At 39.9% G+C, this 20,990-nt stretch overlaps 1 protein-coding gene across 1 annotated transcript in view; it reads right to left on the bottom strand.

Moving 5' to 3' along the window:
- The window catches only part of THSD7B (thrombospondin type 1 domain containing 7B), a 785,104-nt gene that overhangs the window by 551,530 nt on the left and 212,584 nt on the right, over positions 1 to 20,990 (bottom strand). Inside the window, exons 3-4 of the mRNA XM_053666773.1 lie at positions 17,794 to 18,042; positions 3,581 to 3,750 (exon numbers count right to left, since the gene is read on the bottom strand). Of these exons, the coding sequence (XP_053522748.1) occupies positions 3,581 to 3,750; positions 17,794 to 18,042 (419 nt within the window). The remainder of the gene's footprint in view (positions 1 to 3,580; positions 3,751 to 17,793; positions 18,043 to 20,990) is intronic.

Below are 20,990 nucleotides of genomic sequence, written 5' to 3'. Positions count from 1 at the left end.
AAACCAATTTAAAAAACTAGAAGACTGAAACATTTATGTGGCTTATCAAAGTTCCATAGAGGTTAGTATAAAATCTAGAACCAAAACACATCAAGTCTTCGTACACTAGCTAGACTGAAAATATATAAGGCCTTCCTGTACCGCTCAACATTCCAGGACATTCCCTTATCTGATCATGCACTTTCTTAATGCCAACTCTGGGCCCAGCATGAGAAAGACTTAGGACTTTCAAGAACTACTGCATATTACCGCAGTGCAGGGGTGAACTAATGTATTCAACAATTCCAAGCTAAAGTATATTCTGTTTTTAAAATAGCTTTGTCCATTTGACATCAAATAATGAATCTGAAATATGAAAACAAAAGAGCAAACAGGTAGTGTTCTGCTTAATTAAAACCACACCAATACCTTTTCCCAATTTTTTATTTAGTTTTTGTAGGGTTTGGGTTTTATTTTTCTTCACCTAATGAATACATTCTATCTTTATGCTGTTTCACTTTATATTTATTGATATCCCAATCTCTAGGCAATATTGTTATAAATAGAATGATTTGTCCCAGTATTTATTTATTAGATTTAAAAAGTGTGTTTCTTGTTTCAATATTTATCATCTGAGAAATCACCCTTGAATGCACCCTTAGTAGCTTTAATTTCATTTGAGAAAAGGGCAGAAAGGAAAATGGTCTCACCAAATCCAAGCTTCTAGATTTGCTTGGATTGAATTTTGCTTCTAAACATCGCTCTTGCTGGTGCTTCTGAATTATAAAATAGAAACACAATTTTCTCTACAACAATAAATTGTAAACAAAATAATAAATACTCCTTTATATAATTATCCCTGATTCTATTGGCTTGGCTACTATTAGTGGTAGTATTTCTCATATTGATTGTTACAGCACTGTTTTTGACTGCAGCTAAAACATCATATGAACACCGAACAACAGAAGCAGGCAAATATGCCATAACTGTTATTATACTCTTCCTACAAACACCATGAACTGTGGTCAAATGGAGATGGGGACATCAGAATGACTACATCGCCATAAAACAAAGTTAAGCTGCAGCATCCAGCCCCGGCAAGAGACTTGGAGGCCCCAGGGAGAGAATTAGCATTCTTCACCCAACCCTGTTCTGGCATCTGGAAATTCTACTGCATTCTATTGCATATAGATACATAGAAATAAATCTTTTCTTCTCTCCAACCCTCCAAGATTATGGATTTCTGTACAATCAGGTTCTTAGAAAGAAGTGGTACAACTAACTCAGTGCATGGTGAGATTTTGTAGGGAAGAAAAGTCAAGCAACTCCACTCCAGAGAATGAACAGACCATCCTGGAGTCTAAGGAGAAATTAACATTTCAGGAAAGACAGCTGTGACTGACAAAAGAGTTCCCAAAATTGATGCTGTTAAAATTGTTCCTCCCTTCAAAATCTAATTTAATAATAAAAAAGATGTTCACAAAAATTGAAATGCAAAATTGCCATCAATTTTGGCCTTCTTCCTGCATTAGCAGGAAAGGTTAGAAATATTTACATTCTGTCACTTTAATTGAGCAAACACACTTATTGGTCCCTAACAATGACAATTCAATTATTCTCTTGCATTTAACTTGAGCCAGAAGAAATTCTCTTGTTGCCATACTTGTCAAGGTATATCTATAACAGTAGGAAAAGCAAATACTTGTAAGAAAGGAAAGTAATGGCTGAACAATCTTTCTGATTCACTTTCATATAAGAGCAAAATTTTAAAAAGCCTTTATTAATATCTACAAAGGTAAATTGCAGGCTATTCCACGCTTTTGATGCAATTGTGGCTGTGCTGTATTTTCCAATGCAAAATAGTTTGATTCATTGTATTCAACTTTGTACAAGAGTAAATGGTCTTGGTATATACACCGATGCATTTCCATCTTGTCCCCACATCTAAGACACCCCCACCCCCACCAAGAACTAGGCTACCAGGCACAGGGCTTTCTAAGTACTTTTTATTTTCATGTGTCCCCACATACTAATCTGGAAGTGTGACTTGGCCTAAGACTTTTCCCCTCTCCTTTCAATGCCTGAAGCAGATTGCAGCAGGGTTTAAAGGGCTGCTAACTCTGTATTTAACCCCCCTCCACAATTTAACCTCCTCGCCAGCCTGTGATCCCAACTCTAGAACACCAGTTTTTCATCTTCCTAATTTCAATCTTCCTGCCCAATATGTTTCCATTAAGAAAGCTGGAAAGATTAAGGTTACAGAAACTTTAGAAATAGGTGACCCATAAGTAAACCTATTTTTACTGAACAAACTTCAGGATGATGAAAATGTCAAGACTAAAAGTTGAAGCTGAAAATAGATAGGTCATGAATTCTCATTTATGTGCTGACCCCTGAATATCCTAAAACTGTAGACAACAGTAAAAGGGGAGAAGGAGAGGGTGGAATAGAAAAATCACCAAGGTCTGAAAAAATAAGCTGAAGCTTTTTACCTAAAATCTGTTCTTCCAAATTCAGAGGAGTAAGCATAATCATGTTTTGTTCTGGGATGGGATGTATATAAATTGCGATGTTTCCAAAGTGACATTAAAATTTAACTGTCATTTTAAAATAGCTCTAGCCCTAAAACATGGCAGCAAGTTCAATTGTTGAAGCAAATGCTTAAGGAGTCTGTAAAAATTATTGCTCTGTGAGTTACAGGTGCATCATCCAAGGCTATGGTGCCAGATGCCCCTGGGACAATGAAAGGCCGTGTCAAAAAAAAGGCAATTGATTGAAAAGCGGTACAGGATGAAACAGATACATTTACATAGCCAGTAAGCTCACATCTTACCTCCCTAACTAAATTCCACAGGAGAAAATTTATGTGTACACCTAATGAAACATCCCCACCTCGATCACTTCTACAGAGGGAACTGCTGTGTTCTCCAGTGTGGCTGGAACAGGTCACACCTTCTTCTAGACTAGAAGCATCACTGTCTACTCTTTATTTTCAGTCAGTTGACTGAGATAAATCTGGGCCAGTTTTCAGCTTCTGTATGTTATCACTGTCCCAACCTCTGAAACAAATGGACTAGTGCTAAGGTCGCTCCTGCCCAGGAGAAAGCCTACCCTGGAGGAAATAGTTTCTCCTCCTTCTTTCCATAAGGCTGAAATAATCAATTATGCAATAAATTGACATTGACTTTGACATTTAAAAGTTATACATTTTTAGAAATTCCCAAATTCCCTAATTCACGCATATAAAAAGCACTATTGGGGGGAAAACAACAACACTGTTTCTCATTCATTGCTAATTGAATCACTCCAGCCTCTGAGAGTGTAGTATTCATTTGTGCCACATATCTTAGGTATATTTTCTCATTTCATTTTCACAATGATCCTTTGAGGTTGATGTTTTCATTATTACTACTCTTTTTAACTATTTCCAATTATAGCAAGTAGCAGAATTTCAAAATGATTGCCAAATAGTCAACAAAACAAATATTAAATTTGTGAATGCTGAGGGTCCATTGTATCCAGAAGAATATGAGGACATAGGGTTGGAGTTGACTTCCCATTCAGTCAGTAGCGCCATCTGTCCTCACAACTGTCTGCCTACCTTCCTTGGCCCTCGGTGCTGTGGACGCTGGTGTGCTCTGGGCACAGTACACCTCCCGGGTCTGGATGCCACCTCCGCAAACGGGTTCCATCACATGCCAGTGGGGGTCCTGCTGCTCCAGGAGGAGAGAGACTTGGCATCCTTTCCACTCAGAAGTCTTCCAGGAATACCTGTTTGGTTTGGTTTATTTAAAAGAAGAAGAAGAAGTAAGAAAAATAGAAAATTCCAGAGGAAACTTAAGCCATGACACCAAGTGTACATAATAATCTCTCTAAGAACAAATCTTTGCCTGTGGATAAAGAAGTCTACTAGCTTTGGATACCAAATCCCTTTTACTTCCTAGAAAAAAATCACAATGCGGCCTAATAGGATAAGAGGAGTTAAAGAAGGAAATACGGATAACAGTAGATTTTTCTTAGTTTTGAACCTGCAAGAGAGAAAGAATTAAAAGGAGTTAGAAACCAAATGAGCCTAATTCATAGGAGCTGAACTTGTAACAGGGATTCATTTCAAAAAATTCTACATAACTTTGTGTAAAATCTGACCTTTTTAAATATGTAGGATACAGTCTGAATGTGTGAAATTGGGAATATATTAATTTAAATTAATTGAAATGACCTCTAACATTTTAATTACCTTGGTAAAGGAAAATATTTCTATGTTTGACCCCCTGGGGAGAAAAGTGTACGTATTAAAAATGAGTTAATAAAGTACTCTGTATTTCATTGATGGGTACTTTTTTTTACATATGCAGACATGCTGTTATTTAAATTGACTTAGCAATATGTCCTCCTGGCTTATAAGTGGTCAAGATACATACTGACGGACGCGGACACACATACCAACAAGGACTGAAAACACAGTGGAGCTTGCACACTGCTGGCAAAAGTCAACACTACTACAACAGCACTACACTCACACCTGAAGAATTACTTCAGACAGAATTTCCTTTTGTGGGTCACTGTAACAGGTGGACTCCCTTCCCTGGGAAAGTGAGGTGGGGTGGAGAAGCCCTGAAGATGGCACCTGGGTGCATCGCCCTGGCAACCAGGAAGTCGCACACAGGACGCAGCCAAAAGAGGCACTTACTTAGGCTGGTGCCTGGGGAGACACTTGGACGGGAGGGACATACCCTCCCGTCAGCTTCCACTGTACGGGGGATTCTGGGGGCAGTTTTAAAAGGCAGAACCTATAGAAAATGCACATTTTTGCTCCCCTATACCCTGACTGGTGGATTCACAGCTGGAGTCTGAGGTTCCTGAGCCAACAGCCCTTGCTGGAAGTATTCCCGGGCCCCTGGCCTAGTTTTCCAGGTCCTGCCTGGCCAGGAGCACAGCAGGCTCTGGTAAGAATTCAAAGCCCTGGCTGGTGTAGCTCAGTGGATTGAGCACGGGCCTGCGAACCAAAAGATGGTGGTTCGATTCCCTGTCAGGGCACATGCCTGGGTTGCAGGCCAGTTCCCCGCAGGGGACTCACAAGAGGCAACCATACATTGATATTTCTCTCCTTCTCTCTTTCCCTTCCCTTCTAAAGATAAATAAATAAAATTTAAAAAAAAAAGAATTCAGGGGAGAGGCTCAGCCCACAGGGAGCATGGGAGCATGGCTGACCGGCAAGCTGTGCATACCTTCTCCATACTGGAAGCGCGTGGCTGCCATCTGCCTGCGGCCAATGCTAGTGGAGGCCCTTAGCGCACAGCCCAAGCATGGAGGTGAGAGGTGGGCCCCAGCGCCCAAGCCCCTCCCCCAGCACTCGGGCCCTGACCAGGAAGAAGTACTGCAGGGGCTGATAGGCTGCTAAGAAGAGTCGAGCAAGGAGGCTTGGACTGGCTGGTTCCAGGAGACCGTGCAGCAAGGCGGCAAACCACGTGCCCCTCCCACATGCACCTCCCCCCCCACCCCCGGACACAAAGCAGCAGGGAGCCACTGCAGCAGTCACCCACCAGCTGCCCATGCACTCCTCCAGCAAGGGGGCACCCTATCAAGAAGCCTGCTGTGCATATTTTAAGTTTAAAAAAAAATCCTTTTGCCTTTCCACCGGACTCTCTCTCTGCATTTTTTGCCTGTGTGTGGCGAGCAGTAGGGCCCCACTGGTCGGTCATTCAGGTAGGTTACTACGGCATATTCCTCCTCGAGCCCACAGTATTAACGTCACATAAACACCAACAGAGTCATTAACTTCTGAAACTGTAAACAAAACCTAAGGACATTTTCATATCTGCTGTTCCACTTCAGATTTTAGGTAAAAATTCTCAGCTCTGTAACTGTTTAAAAGAAAACAAAGAGCAATAAATAAAAATAAGCATGTGCCACCAAGACTATGGCCTTATAGAAACTAGAGTAAAATTGAAATCAAGTAACATGTCAAAGTCAGAAGACAAATCTCTAAGAAACCTAATAGTGATCAAACCCCTCATAACAAATGTCATCATTTTAAAAGTCTTGAAAGCTGGAAATCATTTGTCTTGTAGCAAGAAAAGCCCACTGTAGCAAAAAATTGAATAATCTTTTGGGATTTGTTGTAACACAGTTGTTCACCCTCTGCTCACTATTTCACCTTCACTCACACGGTTTTTCAAGGTTGGAAATGAGTGGGCTTGGCAAGAGATTGGACTGCAGAATTCAGGTCATGCTTATGCTGATGAATATAGACAATAATATGTTTCTAATTCCTGGGCATGAGGGACTGAGGGAAGTTTCATTCTTCACAGAGGCCCTCCTTCTCCAGAGGTGAAGCTCCTAAGCCCTTTCACCTCGCTCAAAATTGTTTTCTTACTCATATTCTCTAAATCACTGAAGCACAAGGCTAGTTCCTCTTGTCTCAGCATCTTAGGGTACTGGTGACTGCATTCCAGGTCTAGATACAATAAGGTAGAGCTGTGCTGGAGCAGATGGTTACTAAGTCTTCATTTCAACCCTCTTCCTACAAAGCTTTCCTACAAAAGTGGGGCTCTGGCTGTTAAGGAGGAGGTGAGATACAGCAGCTGATTCCAAGGCTCCAAGGAAAATAAGATATGTAAAAAGAGGGTAGGGTGGTGTAAGAAACAAGCATGCTTTAGAGTGAAACTGACCTGGGCCTTGCTACTTACTAGTTATGTGACTTCGGCCAGGTTCTGTTTTCTCACCCATAAAATGGGGTAATAATACAAATGTTGAACCTGGCATGTGATAAATACTCAATGACTATGCATTTCTTCATATGTCCTCCTACACGTGGCTTTTGTACCCTTGCTGCCACAGAAAACCCACAGATGTATACACACACAATTCACATTTTGTTTTTTAGGATTTCATTGATTTTATCAAAAGTCCTAATATTAGGGATTCGAGAATGCCATTGTCTAACTTCCAGCAGCAGCAAAGAGCGTAAGAGAAACAAAGTTTAGAATTAGAGAAATTCATAGTTACTTGTTTGCTTGTTTGAAAGGAATAGCCCATTCTGTAGGAATTGCTTTTTCAATTAATTTACCACAACCCTATAAGTTAGCAATGGAGAAATTTTGGAAGTCATTATAGAGAAAAATGAAAAGGAAAGTTTAATGACTTTGGTTTTATATAAGGTAACAAAAACCCTGTTGGTAGCTCATTAAGCAAAGACACGGAAATCCCATTCATTGCCAAACAACAAATTCTCTAAAGAAACAGAAGACAATTATCACTACTGCTCAGAATAGTTTACACCTCAGAGAAAGCACCAGCCCAGCAGGTGACACAGAAGGAAGCCCACCAGCAAAGGACTTCTACATTTCTTTTTTAAATGAGCATTTCCCAGAGCCTTTTCTCATCCTTTTATCTTTATTTTTTCAAAAGTACTATTTATGTTTAGTCACAAATCACCCAGCAGCCATGAAAACTGATCATCCTGAACTCCACCAACCTGGGAAAGTGTCTCTGGGATCTGACAGAATAAGAAATCAAAGGAGCTCACTCAGCTAAATGTCACTGGCTTCTGCTTTAGCAGCTCTTATGGTGATAGTCCTCCAGCCTCCAAGCAACTTGGCTTCTGACGGCCTGGGACACTATCTCTAATGGCTAAGTCCCTGTTACACACCTGGTCTGTTACACCCTCTCTCTCCCAGCTCAGATGTCTTTCAACTCACCTCCCATTTGTCCTTCTGCTTAGGAGGGAAATGTGCAGATTCTCAAACGCCACAGTCCTACCTGCTGTGCATGAGCAACACCTTGAAATCCATTGCAAAAATGCCTCAAGTAGAGTAGATGGCCGTGGAAGGAAAGAAATCAGACATTCCTCACAGCCACTTACCACTGTGACTACATAGGACCTGTCTGCTTTTGTCAAAGGGTCCAGGTGAACAAGATGGACAAGCCATTAATGGATTTGGGCTACTAGGGTATCATAACATGCCCCCTAAGTAATAACAAGCAATACTTTCTACATGCTTTTTTTGTATCAGACAGTAAGTACACTTACAAATTTAGGTGCATTCTTTCATATAAGCCTCAAAAACCCTATGAGGAAAATGGCCCTTCCCCTTTTACAAATGGGAGAATTGGCATAAAGGATAAGTAATTCTTCCAAGATCACGTAAATAAGTGAAAGGACAGGATTCAAAATCAGGCTTATCTGATTCTAAAGCATGTCTACTTAATGAAATTACAGTCTGGTAGATTGAAATAGTGAATGGCAAACCAGTGAGACTTTATCAAAGGATATAGAAAAAATTCAGCTATCAGCCTAGTTATTATGAGGACAAGCAAATGTTGATCTTGGTATGAGGAAGAGTGTTCTAGAATGAGGCAAAAAATGAAAAAAGCAAAACACAAAGCAAATCCTCTATTGGTGAAACAGATACCGTCAGTGACAACTGACCTACAACATTTTGCAATGCCAAATAATTTTTCTTTCAGTTCAAACATGGTACCATTTAAGAATACATTATAGCCAATCATTCTATAATTAAGAGCACTGTGGTCACATAGAGTGAAATTTTAGTGCCATCAGGAAATATTTTAAGTTAATAGCATAAACAAAATATAAAGGAACAAGTAAAGGAATCTATAATTATAAAAGTTGGCATTGCTACTAAAGTTATAGCCAACAACTTTTTGAAGAAAAAATGCCTTTTTAAGGCCCTGCAGTCCAGTTCCCCTCATTTCTCCCTGGTGCTTCTGAATCTCAGGTAAACCTGCCATTATCCACTCACATGAAAACAACTCCAGAGTCCCCACTGCCAGTGAGACCATACAGTCAGCCACTTTGGAACCCCAAGTCTCTGAAAGGGGGAATGCTGATAACTCAAATACTGAATGTACCAGTGAAATAATTCATACAAGGGCACTTTTGTTATTATAAATATACGTATGATAGACTGAAGGCAGGAAGTCGGTAAAAGTCAGGATTCATGAGAAAAGAAATAAGCTTGCCCAAATAGTAATTGAATCTCTCAACTCGAGCATGTGTTAAATCATCTCTTCTTTCACCAAGTAATTCTTGAGTGCTAAGTATGTGCCAGACACAATTTCAGAAAACAGAAATGCATAGCAATGAGCAAAACAAAGTCCCTGACCTTGGAGAGGTTACCTTTTGCAAGGGCAGACAGAGAGAAAGGCATCAGTACATAGCAGCATAGCGTCAGATAATGCAGGGAAGAGAGATGAAGTAAGCTATTTCAGTGCCATGACCAGGGAAGTTCTCAGAATCCTGTATAAAATGTTGGAGTGAGTATAAGAATAAGTGAGCAGGTAGAGTATTCTAGGCAGGTAGAAGAGCTTGTTCAAAATCCCAGGAAGAGACAGTGCTTGGCATTTTCTTGGAAAGCACTGAAACGAGTGTGTTTAGGACAGACAAGTCAAGATAGAGAAGGGGGAGGATCATAGAAAATGAGGGATAGTCAAGAGCCAGGCTACAGAGCACCTTGTAGGCAGAGTAAGAACGTCATTACTCCAAATACACTAGGAAATTATTAGGAAGTCTTGAGGAGAACAGTAACATGATGATGCAACTTCAGTTTTAAAGGACCAGTCTGGATACTGAGTGACTAGACTCTGGAGAGGTGAAGGAGGGGACAAGTTTGGAGGCCTCTGCAGGTTCAGAAAAGTTGATAGTGGCTTCAACTGAGGCAGTGATAACCAATGGGTGGGAAGTGAGTAGGTTCTGGATAGATCTTGATGGTGCAGACGACCTTCTAATGAACTAGGTGTGAATGGGAGAGAAAGAAAGAAAACTGTCTTTGTTCTCAGTATTAGTAGCACAATTTCTTTGTACTAAATTCTTAGGTAAAACAACTCAGGAATGGGGACAAAAACCAGAACACCAGAGCAACCATGTATTAGGACTCTGAAATTCAGTTTTTCTTCATTTTCCTCCTTAGAATATGCTTTCTGAATATTTTTCATGTCTAAACCTAAACCCAATTTCATGATACATTCCCCATAATTTTAGTCTACTCTTAGAAAATGGTTAATAAATTTACATAATACTTTAACAGTGAATATTAAAAGTTACCCTTCTAAGGAGTAATATATAGCTTGAAAAAAGAACCCAACATTACATGAAAAAAGGAATTTTTGAATGGTGGAATGGTGGAAGTACATATTACCATTGAGAGCTAAGAGACAATTTCTGGATTAGAAAAGCCCGCTTCTGCAGGGTACCCAGCTTGCCTTCCTGAAGGTGCTGCTGTGTAAGCCAAGGAATCCTATAATCAAACTATCCTGGGAGTGGGGAGAGAAGAATAAGTAAGAAATTTATTAGTTGCTGTGAAGTAATGAGAAGCGACATTCTAAATTAGCAAAGTCAAAATTAGAAAAGTAGTCACATTTAGTGACTATTTTTGAAAGACCCCATCCTACTAATGTGACATAAAGTAATTTTAACAGCAATCGGACAGCAGAACCATTTGAGTTTTATAGCAACTCTGCCCTTTAGAATGCACACTTTGTTACTTTCATAAGGCTTAGAGCTGCTTAAAAAATGTGATTTTCTTTGTCTTGTAAAGGCTTAGACTTCAAGCAAAGTGACATGGAGTAGAATCTTAAGTGACTTAATGATGAGAGATTGAAAGAATAATTGCATTAGTTAATGGTCATGTTTTGACTAAGCACATATAGATTTGCAAACACTTGGATTTGAATGCTGGTACAAAGATTTCAAATTAAATGTGTGTATGTTAAAAATTAGTTACTGCAGCATGACTAATTTATGATAATGTCTGTTGTCCTTTTAAAGCTGTAAATGCATTTAGAAAGAATTAACTTGTCATTTTCTTTTTCTTTTTTCTTTTTTTGCTGAACAGACAACTAAAATAAAGGGAACCAATCAAGCCTTATACACTTTATGCTCTAGTAATTTTTTATTGAATAGAGTGGGACTATTGATTATGGAAAGCCACTCTGAAGTACAAAGCTCTTTGCTGTTCAGCAGCTGGTTTTGCTAGCCAGACTCCACAGATGCATTATTAATAGAGTTCTATCGCTATGCACAGCACTTAGCAGTATGTTAACTTTCTTACCCTAACAGAGGAACAAATCTTGCGTCCAGGAGGACTTAGAGTGGAACAGTGGGGACTCAGGAAACAATACGCACCAGTAAAAGATGGACTCAATAAAAAGGCATCAGTTTCCTTCTGTTGAAACAATTTATACAAACTTTGAAACAAACTACAGTGACTTGGTTTCTTTTCTAAAACAGGTTCTCCTAAAGGTCCCAGTTCATGACCCCTTTATTCCTGAAGTGCTGTAGGAAAGCTGTTTAGTTAATAAAAAGTTCCTAAAGAATTCATTTGACAGACATTTATTGAGTCCCTGTTCTGTGCATCATGTTGGGTGCTGCGGTAAATGGAAGAAGATGTAGAAGACGTGGTAGGGGCTGCACATGCCAATTTGTTCTGCAAGGCGAATGTTTCCAAATTCAGACCTGAATTAATTCCTCATTTTTTTGTGAGCTACTCTTATAACTAATGACAACAGCAATTTTTCTGGGCTGGCAAACCAGATATATAGTAAGCAGAAGCAAGGAAGTCATTGGGGACTACATCACCTCAAGTTTGGTGTATCCACCACTTCCCTGAGTAAGTGCCCTTATTTGATCTCCTTGGTGATGCCAACTTCACCTGTTCCTTATAAGAAATTTAAGAAATTACTTTAAACCCTCCATGCATACATTATATAATAAGTATAGGCACAGAATAAAGCAGCTTGTGCTTAATATCATTCTAGAACTGGCCAACATTTGAGCATTCATTATTCATTCATCCACACATTGTTTACTGGGCATTTACTATGAGCCAGGTACAATATTTTCATGGGTGCTATCTATTCCAAAGTAGAAAAAATATAAAAACAAACCAAAAAAGTCATAACTATATATATGGGATAATGTATGTAAACATCACTAAAACTCTTAGAGGACATAGTTACCATACTCAATAATGGTCTCATTTTTAAAGAGTATATTTTACCAGATTGTTAAGATCAATAAAGTAAGCGAACACAAGCATAACATGTTCAGTTTCCCATCCAGGGTTTCAGGTCCCCAGAGAGATGGAAGGAGAAGTAGGCTGGTCACTTAATTCCCTTGTGTTACAAGGGAATCAAGTGGGCTGCAGCTGACTGTCTCTTGGCATGAGTCTGCACAGATTAACTTTTGTGAAGAATCTCCAGATTACCCAAAATAAGCATAAATTCATATATACCAGTGTCAAGGAGGGGTGGATTATAAGAGTTTATCTACTCAGTGCCAGACCCAACTATTGAAACAATGTCTTACAAACTGGCTTTTCTGTGTGGTAACACCACACAGTGTGGGGCACAGTGTCTGTGTAACACCATCAGCCATGCAGCTTCTCCCTAGAGATCTGTTAGGAGGTTCACTTCACACTGGTCACCGCCATCTCTCACTAGTGCTGTCTTATATTCTGTTTCACACTCTACATGGCCGTGTACCAGGAAGAAAAACCAGTTTTGCATGAAAGCTGCTGCCTCCTGGTGAGGTGGTAGAAGGTTCTGGTAGGTCTTCTGAGCTTCCACTTTCAAGAAAGATGCCTGCAGCTGATGTTTTGCAATATTCGTGTGTGTTATTATGTCTTCAGTCAGACCAGGCTTAAACACAGGGGATCTGGAGACAGACACCTGCCAGCCTCTGGCCATGGCTAAGCTCTGTGACATTAGCATTTACAACATGCTAGCCCCTGTGTCCTCTGTTTTTCTCATGCTATCTAGTAAACAGGGCCACCTTACCGTTTATGGTCTTCGAATGTGTTTCACCCTCCTCTTAGTTGCATCAGGATCTAATACGTAGGTATTGAGCAGAACATAGGAAAGGACCCAAGTGCCAAGGTAACTTTTCATGCAAAGTTTTCAAGCCAGGAAAACCTTAATACCCAAGGTCTTAAAGGTCAGTAAGAGATAAACACACCAGGACAAAAGGTGACAAGTGACATGTAAATTTACTACTCTCTCATTTCTATCCCCACCCCATAATATACAATATTAAGTGCTTAATGTTATTTTGGAGGGAGCCATAAAATTACAAGTAGGTTATGTAATGATGTAGGAAGGGGTTTCTTTGCTATAATACTTGTAAGTCTTGGTCAAAAAACCAAACTCGTGAAACAAGCTTAAGGCTATACACAAAGTAACTCCTGATAGCACTACAATTCCCCAAATTAGCATAGCATAGACTAGACTGCCTTCTTTCAAGTTAAATTACTTGCCCCAAGGCAGCTTCCAAAGTGTTTCATTCTCAGGGGGTGCTTCTGGAATGAGTTCCTCTTGGTCACAATTCCTTGTATGAAATGATGCCTTAGGGACTGGTATTCATAGTGTTTTGAGATAAAATGCAGGTCTGCGGAGCCCAGAGTATCACTAAAGCTGTGCAAAAGAAGAATTTTTTGAGCAATATTCTTATACGGGTACTGGAACCCTTTACAGTACTACCCTCTTCTTGGAAGAATATTCTTCTCCTACTTGCCATAATAGCAAATTTCCTCATTTCCTGCAAGCTGTCTGCCCCCAAAGGCTGCCTATTCAAATGAGGCTTCTCTAGTGAGCCTGTTTAATGCTGTGCCCTGAGCTGACCCCTCTCACAGCATCCCACAAACCCCAACCTTCAATTTGCTCTTATGTTTAACTTTTTCCACAGCTCATACAAAAATGTCTATAGTTTGTTTAATTTATTATATTGACTTGGTGTATTTTCACTAAAATTTAAGTCCTGTGAAGAAGTGGGACCTTTAGTTTGTTCTCAGGGGTGTTCCAAACACTTACCACAGTGCGTGGCACACAGTGAGAACACACTGCGTATTCCATATTCACTGAACTGATAAGCGTGCCTCACGGCAAAGATGGTAGAGGGGTAAAAGCCCAACTACATCCCAACAGAGTTTTAAAGACACTATGACAAGTCACAGAAATGTGCATTTTTCCTGCTGGGGAGAAATGTGGTGAATAAAACTGCTTGATGCACATGAATTCTGGGAAAGGAAAAATGAGTATTTGTTGGGAGCCGCCCTGCCTGGTTTCAGGGGCTGTAAACCCCCCATGGTGAAGGCTGAGTGAGCGATCTTCAGACTGTGAGCCACTAAGGAGACAAAGCTTATCTCCCTGGCAGGAGCGCTGCTTCTGCTTCATCCATCTCTGGCCCCCAATGCTTGGTCGGTTAGTCAATGACAGGTATGACCTCTCAGAGGGGGGACAACCTAAGCCAGACACAATCTCTTGGGCAGTCTTCAAGGAAGGACTCGGGGGGGGCTGCAATAAAGAGGGAGTGATGGACCCTCACCCCCCAGCTATTCTGACATAGCCCGAGTCCTCATGTCCTCTGGGAGAAGTGCTTCCTGCTCTAATCCACTTAAGCCTAAAAACCTATGACGGAAAAAGAAAAAAAAAAATAAAAAAAAGAAAAAAACCTATGACGGGGAGGGCGGTGCAGTCCTCTGCCAGGCTGGAGAGGGTTCTGCAGTGATCAGGCATAAGAAAGAATTCATAAAGTGCTGTGAAGCCTGCTTTGCTAAGAGTGCTTTCATTCATGTAATAAGGGTCTGAGCAGAAAATGAGTATGTGTCCCAAAGTTTTTGCAACCCCCTTTCCTGACAGACACTGACTCAGATTTCTTTGAAATGTTATCCATTGTTTGATCCCTGCTGCCTGACATTGATTGATGAGCTTTACCTGTATTCCTGTGTATTACAACCCAATAAAAGCTGTTGAGGAAGGAGCTCTTAATCCTTCTCCTTTGAGACACTGACCACCTCTCCTCCCCAAGCAGATTATGTCTTCATAGTTTTATTTTCATCCATGGCGGATGGGGGGACATGCGCACAAAGTTTCCCCCACAGGCATTTTTGTTCCCTAACAGCTTTTTGTTTCCATTTCCCTTGTTTACAATGAATTTTAATCACAAATGTCAAACTAGAAACAAAAGTTAGTAGACAGCTTTTATGCTTTCCTGCAGTAGAGGCCACAGCTCAGACTGCAGACAAATAAGAATGTCAGCCGATATTAATTTTGTTGTGGTTATTTATGCATTCCCCTTTTTACCACCAAGTGCAATCATTAATTAACACATCATTCTCCCTCGGAAATACTGACTGATATACAGTGAATTTTCCAAGGCTCTTATTTCCTGCAAATGTACTATTTGAAGAAGTGTTTTAAAATATTTAGCTCAGTAACATCATCAAATAACAGAACTTAGAGGGCCAGGTTCATTAATAATAAATGTTTCAGCCTCTATTTTCAGATGTTAAGGTACAATAAAATGAAGGTCAATATAGAAATTCATCTTGAGTACATCTTAAAACATCATCATTCCCAGTCTGGGGGGAAATGATACATATGAATACATATGCATGTTTATATGTCCCACATCTTGGTGAGCCCTCACTGGGAATATTATGGCAGTCACTGCGGCTGAGTGGGAAAAACCTGACTATGGAGCCAAACCAGCTTCAATTTTAATTTGAACAATATCAATTTATGTATCTTTCACTCTCAAAACTTCTACTCTGGATGATCAACTCTATGTTATTCTGAATAATCTCTGTAAAATCTCTGATAAAGTTATTGGCCATCTGTAGGTCCTCAACAAAAGTAGTCAGTACTTAACAAATATAGATGCTAGTCAACTTTCTCAGTATATTGGGAAGGCACCACTCTCACTTCCAAGAGAACTGTAACAGTTATTAACAAAAAAAAAACATGGAGTGATATCTATAAGTCAACAAACTGTTCAAAATATCTGGAAGACATCACTGGCCATTCTGTGAAAGAAATGAAGAAAAACGGCACAGATACCAAGGTCAACATTAAACCCAGATTCTATTCCTGGCAGTTTACCCTTGAGAACCTTTCTGAATTATGCCTCCATAGGAAAAAATTTTCAAATTACTCAAAAAAAAAGATTATACCCCATAGAATTACTACAGTATGGCTTATAAGGAAAGGAGAGCTCTTTTCTGAAGGAAGTAAGCACACCAGCAAATAGCAACAATGAAGGTCGCCATTCTTGTGTGCCTCCTATGCGTTGAGCACCAGGACTGACGTTTTACATAGCCAGTGTGGTGCTTTCAACCTTCAGTACAGGCAGCATAATTAGACACATTTTACTGAAGACTCAAATGCCTTAGAGAAATTATGCAACTTGTCCGAGGACACACAGCTAATAAGTGATGGGGATTCAATTTTAATCTGGGTCTATCCCAGTTCAAGAGCATCAGAGATCCTGAGTTTTATGCTGTTTCCAATTCTATGCTTTGCTGCCAAACTGGTGTTTTGAAAGACTGGACACCTGGCTGGTGTAGCTCGGTGGATTGAGCACAGGCCTGCGAACCACACAATCTCGGTTCGATTCCCAGTCAGGGTACATGCCTGGGTTGCAGGCCAGTTCCCAGCGGGGGATGCATGAGAGGCAACTGTACATTGATATTTCTCTCCTTCTCTCCTTCCCTTTCTCTCTAAAGATAAATAAAATCTAATAAATAAATAAATAAATAAATAAATAAATAAATAGAACAGATTATCTAAAAAAAAAAGACTAGACAAATACTCAACACAAAGAAGGAAAATTCTGTGAGGCAATATCTTCATCTCTCAAGGATCATGAACTGCAGCTACCATCTCTGCTTTTAAGGTAAGAAATAATGAGAATCTAAGGGGTCATCTTAGCAAAAACAAAGAGCAATCAGTGTGTAAAGAATATGCTGAACCTACACCGATACCAATGGTGAGAGAGCGGAAGTAAACCGCTAAGACTCCAACAAGAGAAACTTGCTCCTCTATCTACCCCCAGCAACCAACACACACAGCACCGCAGGTTAAGAGCACCTATCAAGCTTGTAACCCGGTACTTTTCCCATATCCTCAGATGCTTTATTTCTACAAGAAGGTATTTTTTGCCTCATCTTATTTTTAGCTGGGAAAATTATTCTCAAATCTTAGAAACTATAAAAAACTATAGGGATAGGTCTATCTAAAATAGCTGAAGATTTAACAAATATGGTTCAGGGCAGCTGTCCAGCAGGAGTTACTATAGATCCACCCCAAACAGACTTCTGAACAACAGCTCTCCATGCCTGTTTTCATTAATAGACCAGCCCATTATGCACCAACAGTGCAAAGGAAAATATGCTGGAGGTCTTGCCCAAGGGCTATTAGCCAGAAAACATATAATGAATATCAAGATATTAAAATATAGCTACTAATCTACAGTAACCTTTTGTTCAACGTTCTCTGGATCCTGAGAGGTTGTGGAATAGAAATGGCACAGGGTGGCTGGCAGATCTGCATGAACTAAATAAGAAAAGGGGTCTTCTCACTCATCAGCCATGTAACCGCAAGGATTATTCAACTCTTCAGCAGCAATATCCTCACTCACAAAATGAAGGTACTATGAATAGCTTCTTAGTTTGTTAGAAGTATTGGGTACCACATGTCAGGTAATGATAACTAACAGTTATTGAGCATTTATTATGTGCCAGGTGATTAGTAGATGTATAAACTAGACACTAGAATTTAGTCACTTGCCAAAATTCACATAATTAGAAAGTCACAGGAATAGGATTGGAGCCCAGAGAATCAATACCAAAGCCCGTGCTCTTAATGTGTTGCGCTACACTGCCCAGTATGGAACTATGTACTGAGTACAGACTCAACAAGTATGAGTCACAACTACTGTTGTGATTGTTAACACCCCCACGCCACATAAAGTGAGGCTATGAGGAAAACTGAATACTTACACTGCAGAATGCACAGTACCTGGGACATGGCGGCAGAAGTCCTCCTTCGACAATACAAGCCTGTTTCTCAAGAAGTTCGGGGCACTCCTTTCCACCTCCAATAGCAATGTGTTTCACATTCCGAGTCCGGCTCCTAAATCCTGGTGAGAGACTCCCTGAACGACATGTCTTGGAGCAGGGACTCCAGGAGGACCACTCGGCAGTCTCACAGTCTTTCGGCATGATGCAGGACTGGACAGTCAAAGGGAAGGAGTCTTTCATGCAAAGGCTAAAGGAACACAAGCAGAAACCAGTTGGCCACAGATTAAACTGGTGCAAGCAACATTATGAAGTGTCCATAATTTTTTAAATGAAGTCTAGTTTAAGTGTTCAAATTTGTGGATTTAAAAAATCTTAGAGACATCATGATGAAATATTGAAGAATGTGCATTTTAAAAATGTATGATCTATTTCATTTGAAATGGTGAACTTATTTCACTTTAGCAAGGCACATATGTAAGGTGACTACACCTTTTACTTATAATGGTGGTTCTGCTAGAGTGCTTTCACCTACAATACAGACTACGGTTACAATTTATTGACTGGTTCCCAGGTGTCACACAATCTTGCAGTTCACAGACTCTTTCCACAATCTCATGAGTTCACATATTATTATGTCCATTTATAGGTGAGAAAACTTTGGCTCAGGAAGGCTAAATCATTGGTCTAAGGTCAAACAAAGGCAAATGTAAGCTTTGGAGTATTGATCTATCCATTCTTTTAAAACTACACTATTAATTTTTTAATGGACTATTATATTTCCTTATACTTTTAGGCTCAGAGCAACAATTTCCTCATCTGTAAAATTTGAGTGTTATCAAATATTAGCAATCTAATTGGCAAATATATAAAGAAATAAAAATAAAACAATGTGATAATGTGATGAACTCAAAATATAAGCATTTATAATGAATGACAAGGACAAATACTGATGAGACAATGATGGACCAACCACCTGGAAAGGCAGGGGTGCAGGCTGGATCTTTTAAGAGAGGACATCTGAGCCACATTTTTAAAGATTAATAAGAGTTTCTCAGGTGCAGAAAGAAGATTAAGTTTAAAAAAAACCCCAGCATATTCAAATACATGATATAACACTTTGTGGGGATGGGAACCAGTATGCTAGAGCTAGAAATACCTAACTGTTAAATTTTCAGAAATTCTGGAAGCCAAATGAACTCATGTGAAGTCACTTAAAATTGTCATGGAGGGAGTATTTATACTACAGGTATTAGTAGATGCTACAAATCAAGCCCCTGACAAATGACCCTCAGAGAATGGTGCTTAAACATTTGCAGTCATACCACTGGGAGAAAGTAAAAGCCAATCTGAGAACAGTCATACATTTTTCAAATTAGGAAACATAAAGTACAAAAAGGAAAGTGAATAGATATTAGGTATGTGGGTTCTTCAAAAGTATGTTTAGAAAGGTTTCTTATGAGACTTCTGGCCAAGATGGATGAATACACAGAAATGCTTTGCTACCCGCCACAACCAAAAAAGGAACAATAATGAATTTAAAAAGAAAAACAACAACAAAATAGCCAGAACTGCCAGAAAACTGAACAGTAGGAGAGACTGACAAGATAATCAAGGAGTTAAAGAAGAAACCTTCATCCAGGCTGATAAGAGGGGCAGCAATGGGCCACAGAGGAGGAGAGGACATGCAGCAAGGAAGTGGCTGGCAGACCAGGTGGGCTCACATTTGCAAGTGGATAAGCCAGGAGAAACAACTGGGGAGTGAGACAGACCATGCAATCTAAGGTTCCAGCATGGGAAAAGAAAGCCTCAAAACCTCTGGCTGTAAAAATCTATGAGTGTCGTGGTGGTGGGAGAAACTCAGAGAGTTTCACAAGAGAGTCTCACAGGAGAGTTTGTTGGAGAGACCCACAGAATTCTAGAAGGTATACATGCCCACCCACCTGGGAACGAAGGCCAAATTTGTTTGTGGGTAGTGGAAGAAGTGACTGAAAGCCAGCAAAGAGCCAAGCAAGGGGGATTGTTGCCTCTCTGACTCCTCCCCCACACACGGCACCACGACGAGCAATATGGGTTGCCTGGCCCTGATGAATACCTAAGATTCCACCCCTTATTATGTAACAGGACTACTGAGATGAGGAATTATGGCTCAAATGAAAGAACAAATCAAAACCCCAGAAAAAGAACTAAGTAACAAGGAGGTAGCCAACCTAGCAGATGAATAGTTCAAACAAAACGCTGGTAATCAAGATGCTCACAGAAATGATTGAGTATGAATAAAAAACAGAGGAAGACAAGAAGGCTATACAAAGTGAAATAAAGAAAATTATACAAGGTACCAACAGTGAAGGGAAAAAAACCAGAACTCAAATCAACAATTTGGAAGAGAAATAAACATTCAACCACAACAGAATGAGGAAATAAGAATTCAAAAAAATGAGGAGAGGCTTAGGGATCTCTGGGACAACTTTAAACCTTCCAACATCTCCCCACCCTCCAAAAAATAGGCATGCCAGAAAGAGAAAAGGAAGAGCAAGAAATCGAAAAATCATTTAAAAAAATAATGAAGGAAAACTTCCTCAATCTGGCAAAGGAAATCCACTTCCAGGAAGTCCAAGAAGCTCAGAGTCCTGTAGAAGTTGGAACCAAGAAGCAACACAGCAAGGCACATCATAATTACATTACCCAAGATTAAATATAAGAAGAGAATCTTAAAAGCAACAAGAGAAAAGGAGACAGTCACCTACAAAGGAGTTCCCATCAAGACTATCAGCTGATTTCTCAAAAGAAACCTTGCAGGCAAGAAGGGGCTGGAAAGAAGTGTTCCAAGTCATGAAAGGCAAGGACCATCACCCAAGATTACTCTATCCAGCAAAGCTATCCTTTAGAATGGAAGGGCAGATAAAGTGCTTCCCAGATAAGGTCAAAGGAGTCCATCATAACCAAGTCCTTATTACATGAACTGTTAGAGAGACTTATCTAATAAAAATAAGATGATCAAACTATGAACAGTAAAATGACAACAGACTTACTACTATCAACAACTGAACCTAAAAAAATGCAAAAAAGCAAACTAAGCAAACAAGTAGAACAGGAACAGAATCACAGAAATGGAGATTGCATGGAGGGTTATCAGCAGGGAGGGGATGAGGAAGAATGGGGGAAAAGGTACAGGTAATAAGTAGCATTAATGGTGGG

This window comes from Artibeus jamaicensis, unplaced genomic scaffold, assembly GCF_021234435.1.
Source record: "Artibeus jamaicensis isolate MK-2021 breed Jamaican fruit bat unplaced genomic scaffold, CSHL_Jam_final contig_1284, whole genome shotgun sequence".
In the NCBI taxonomy this organism is placed as follows: Eukaryota; Metazoa; Chordata; class Mammalia; order Chiroptera; family Phyllostomidae; genus Artibeus; species Artibeus jamaicensis.
The sequence above is the reverse complement of the archived record's forward strand: the minus strand, read 5'-3'. Positions and strand labels throughout refer to the sequence as shown.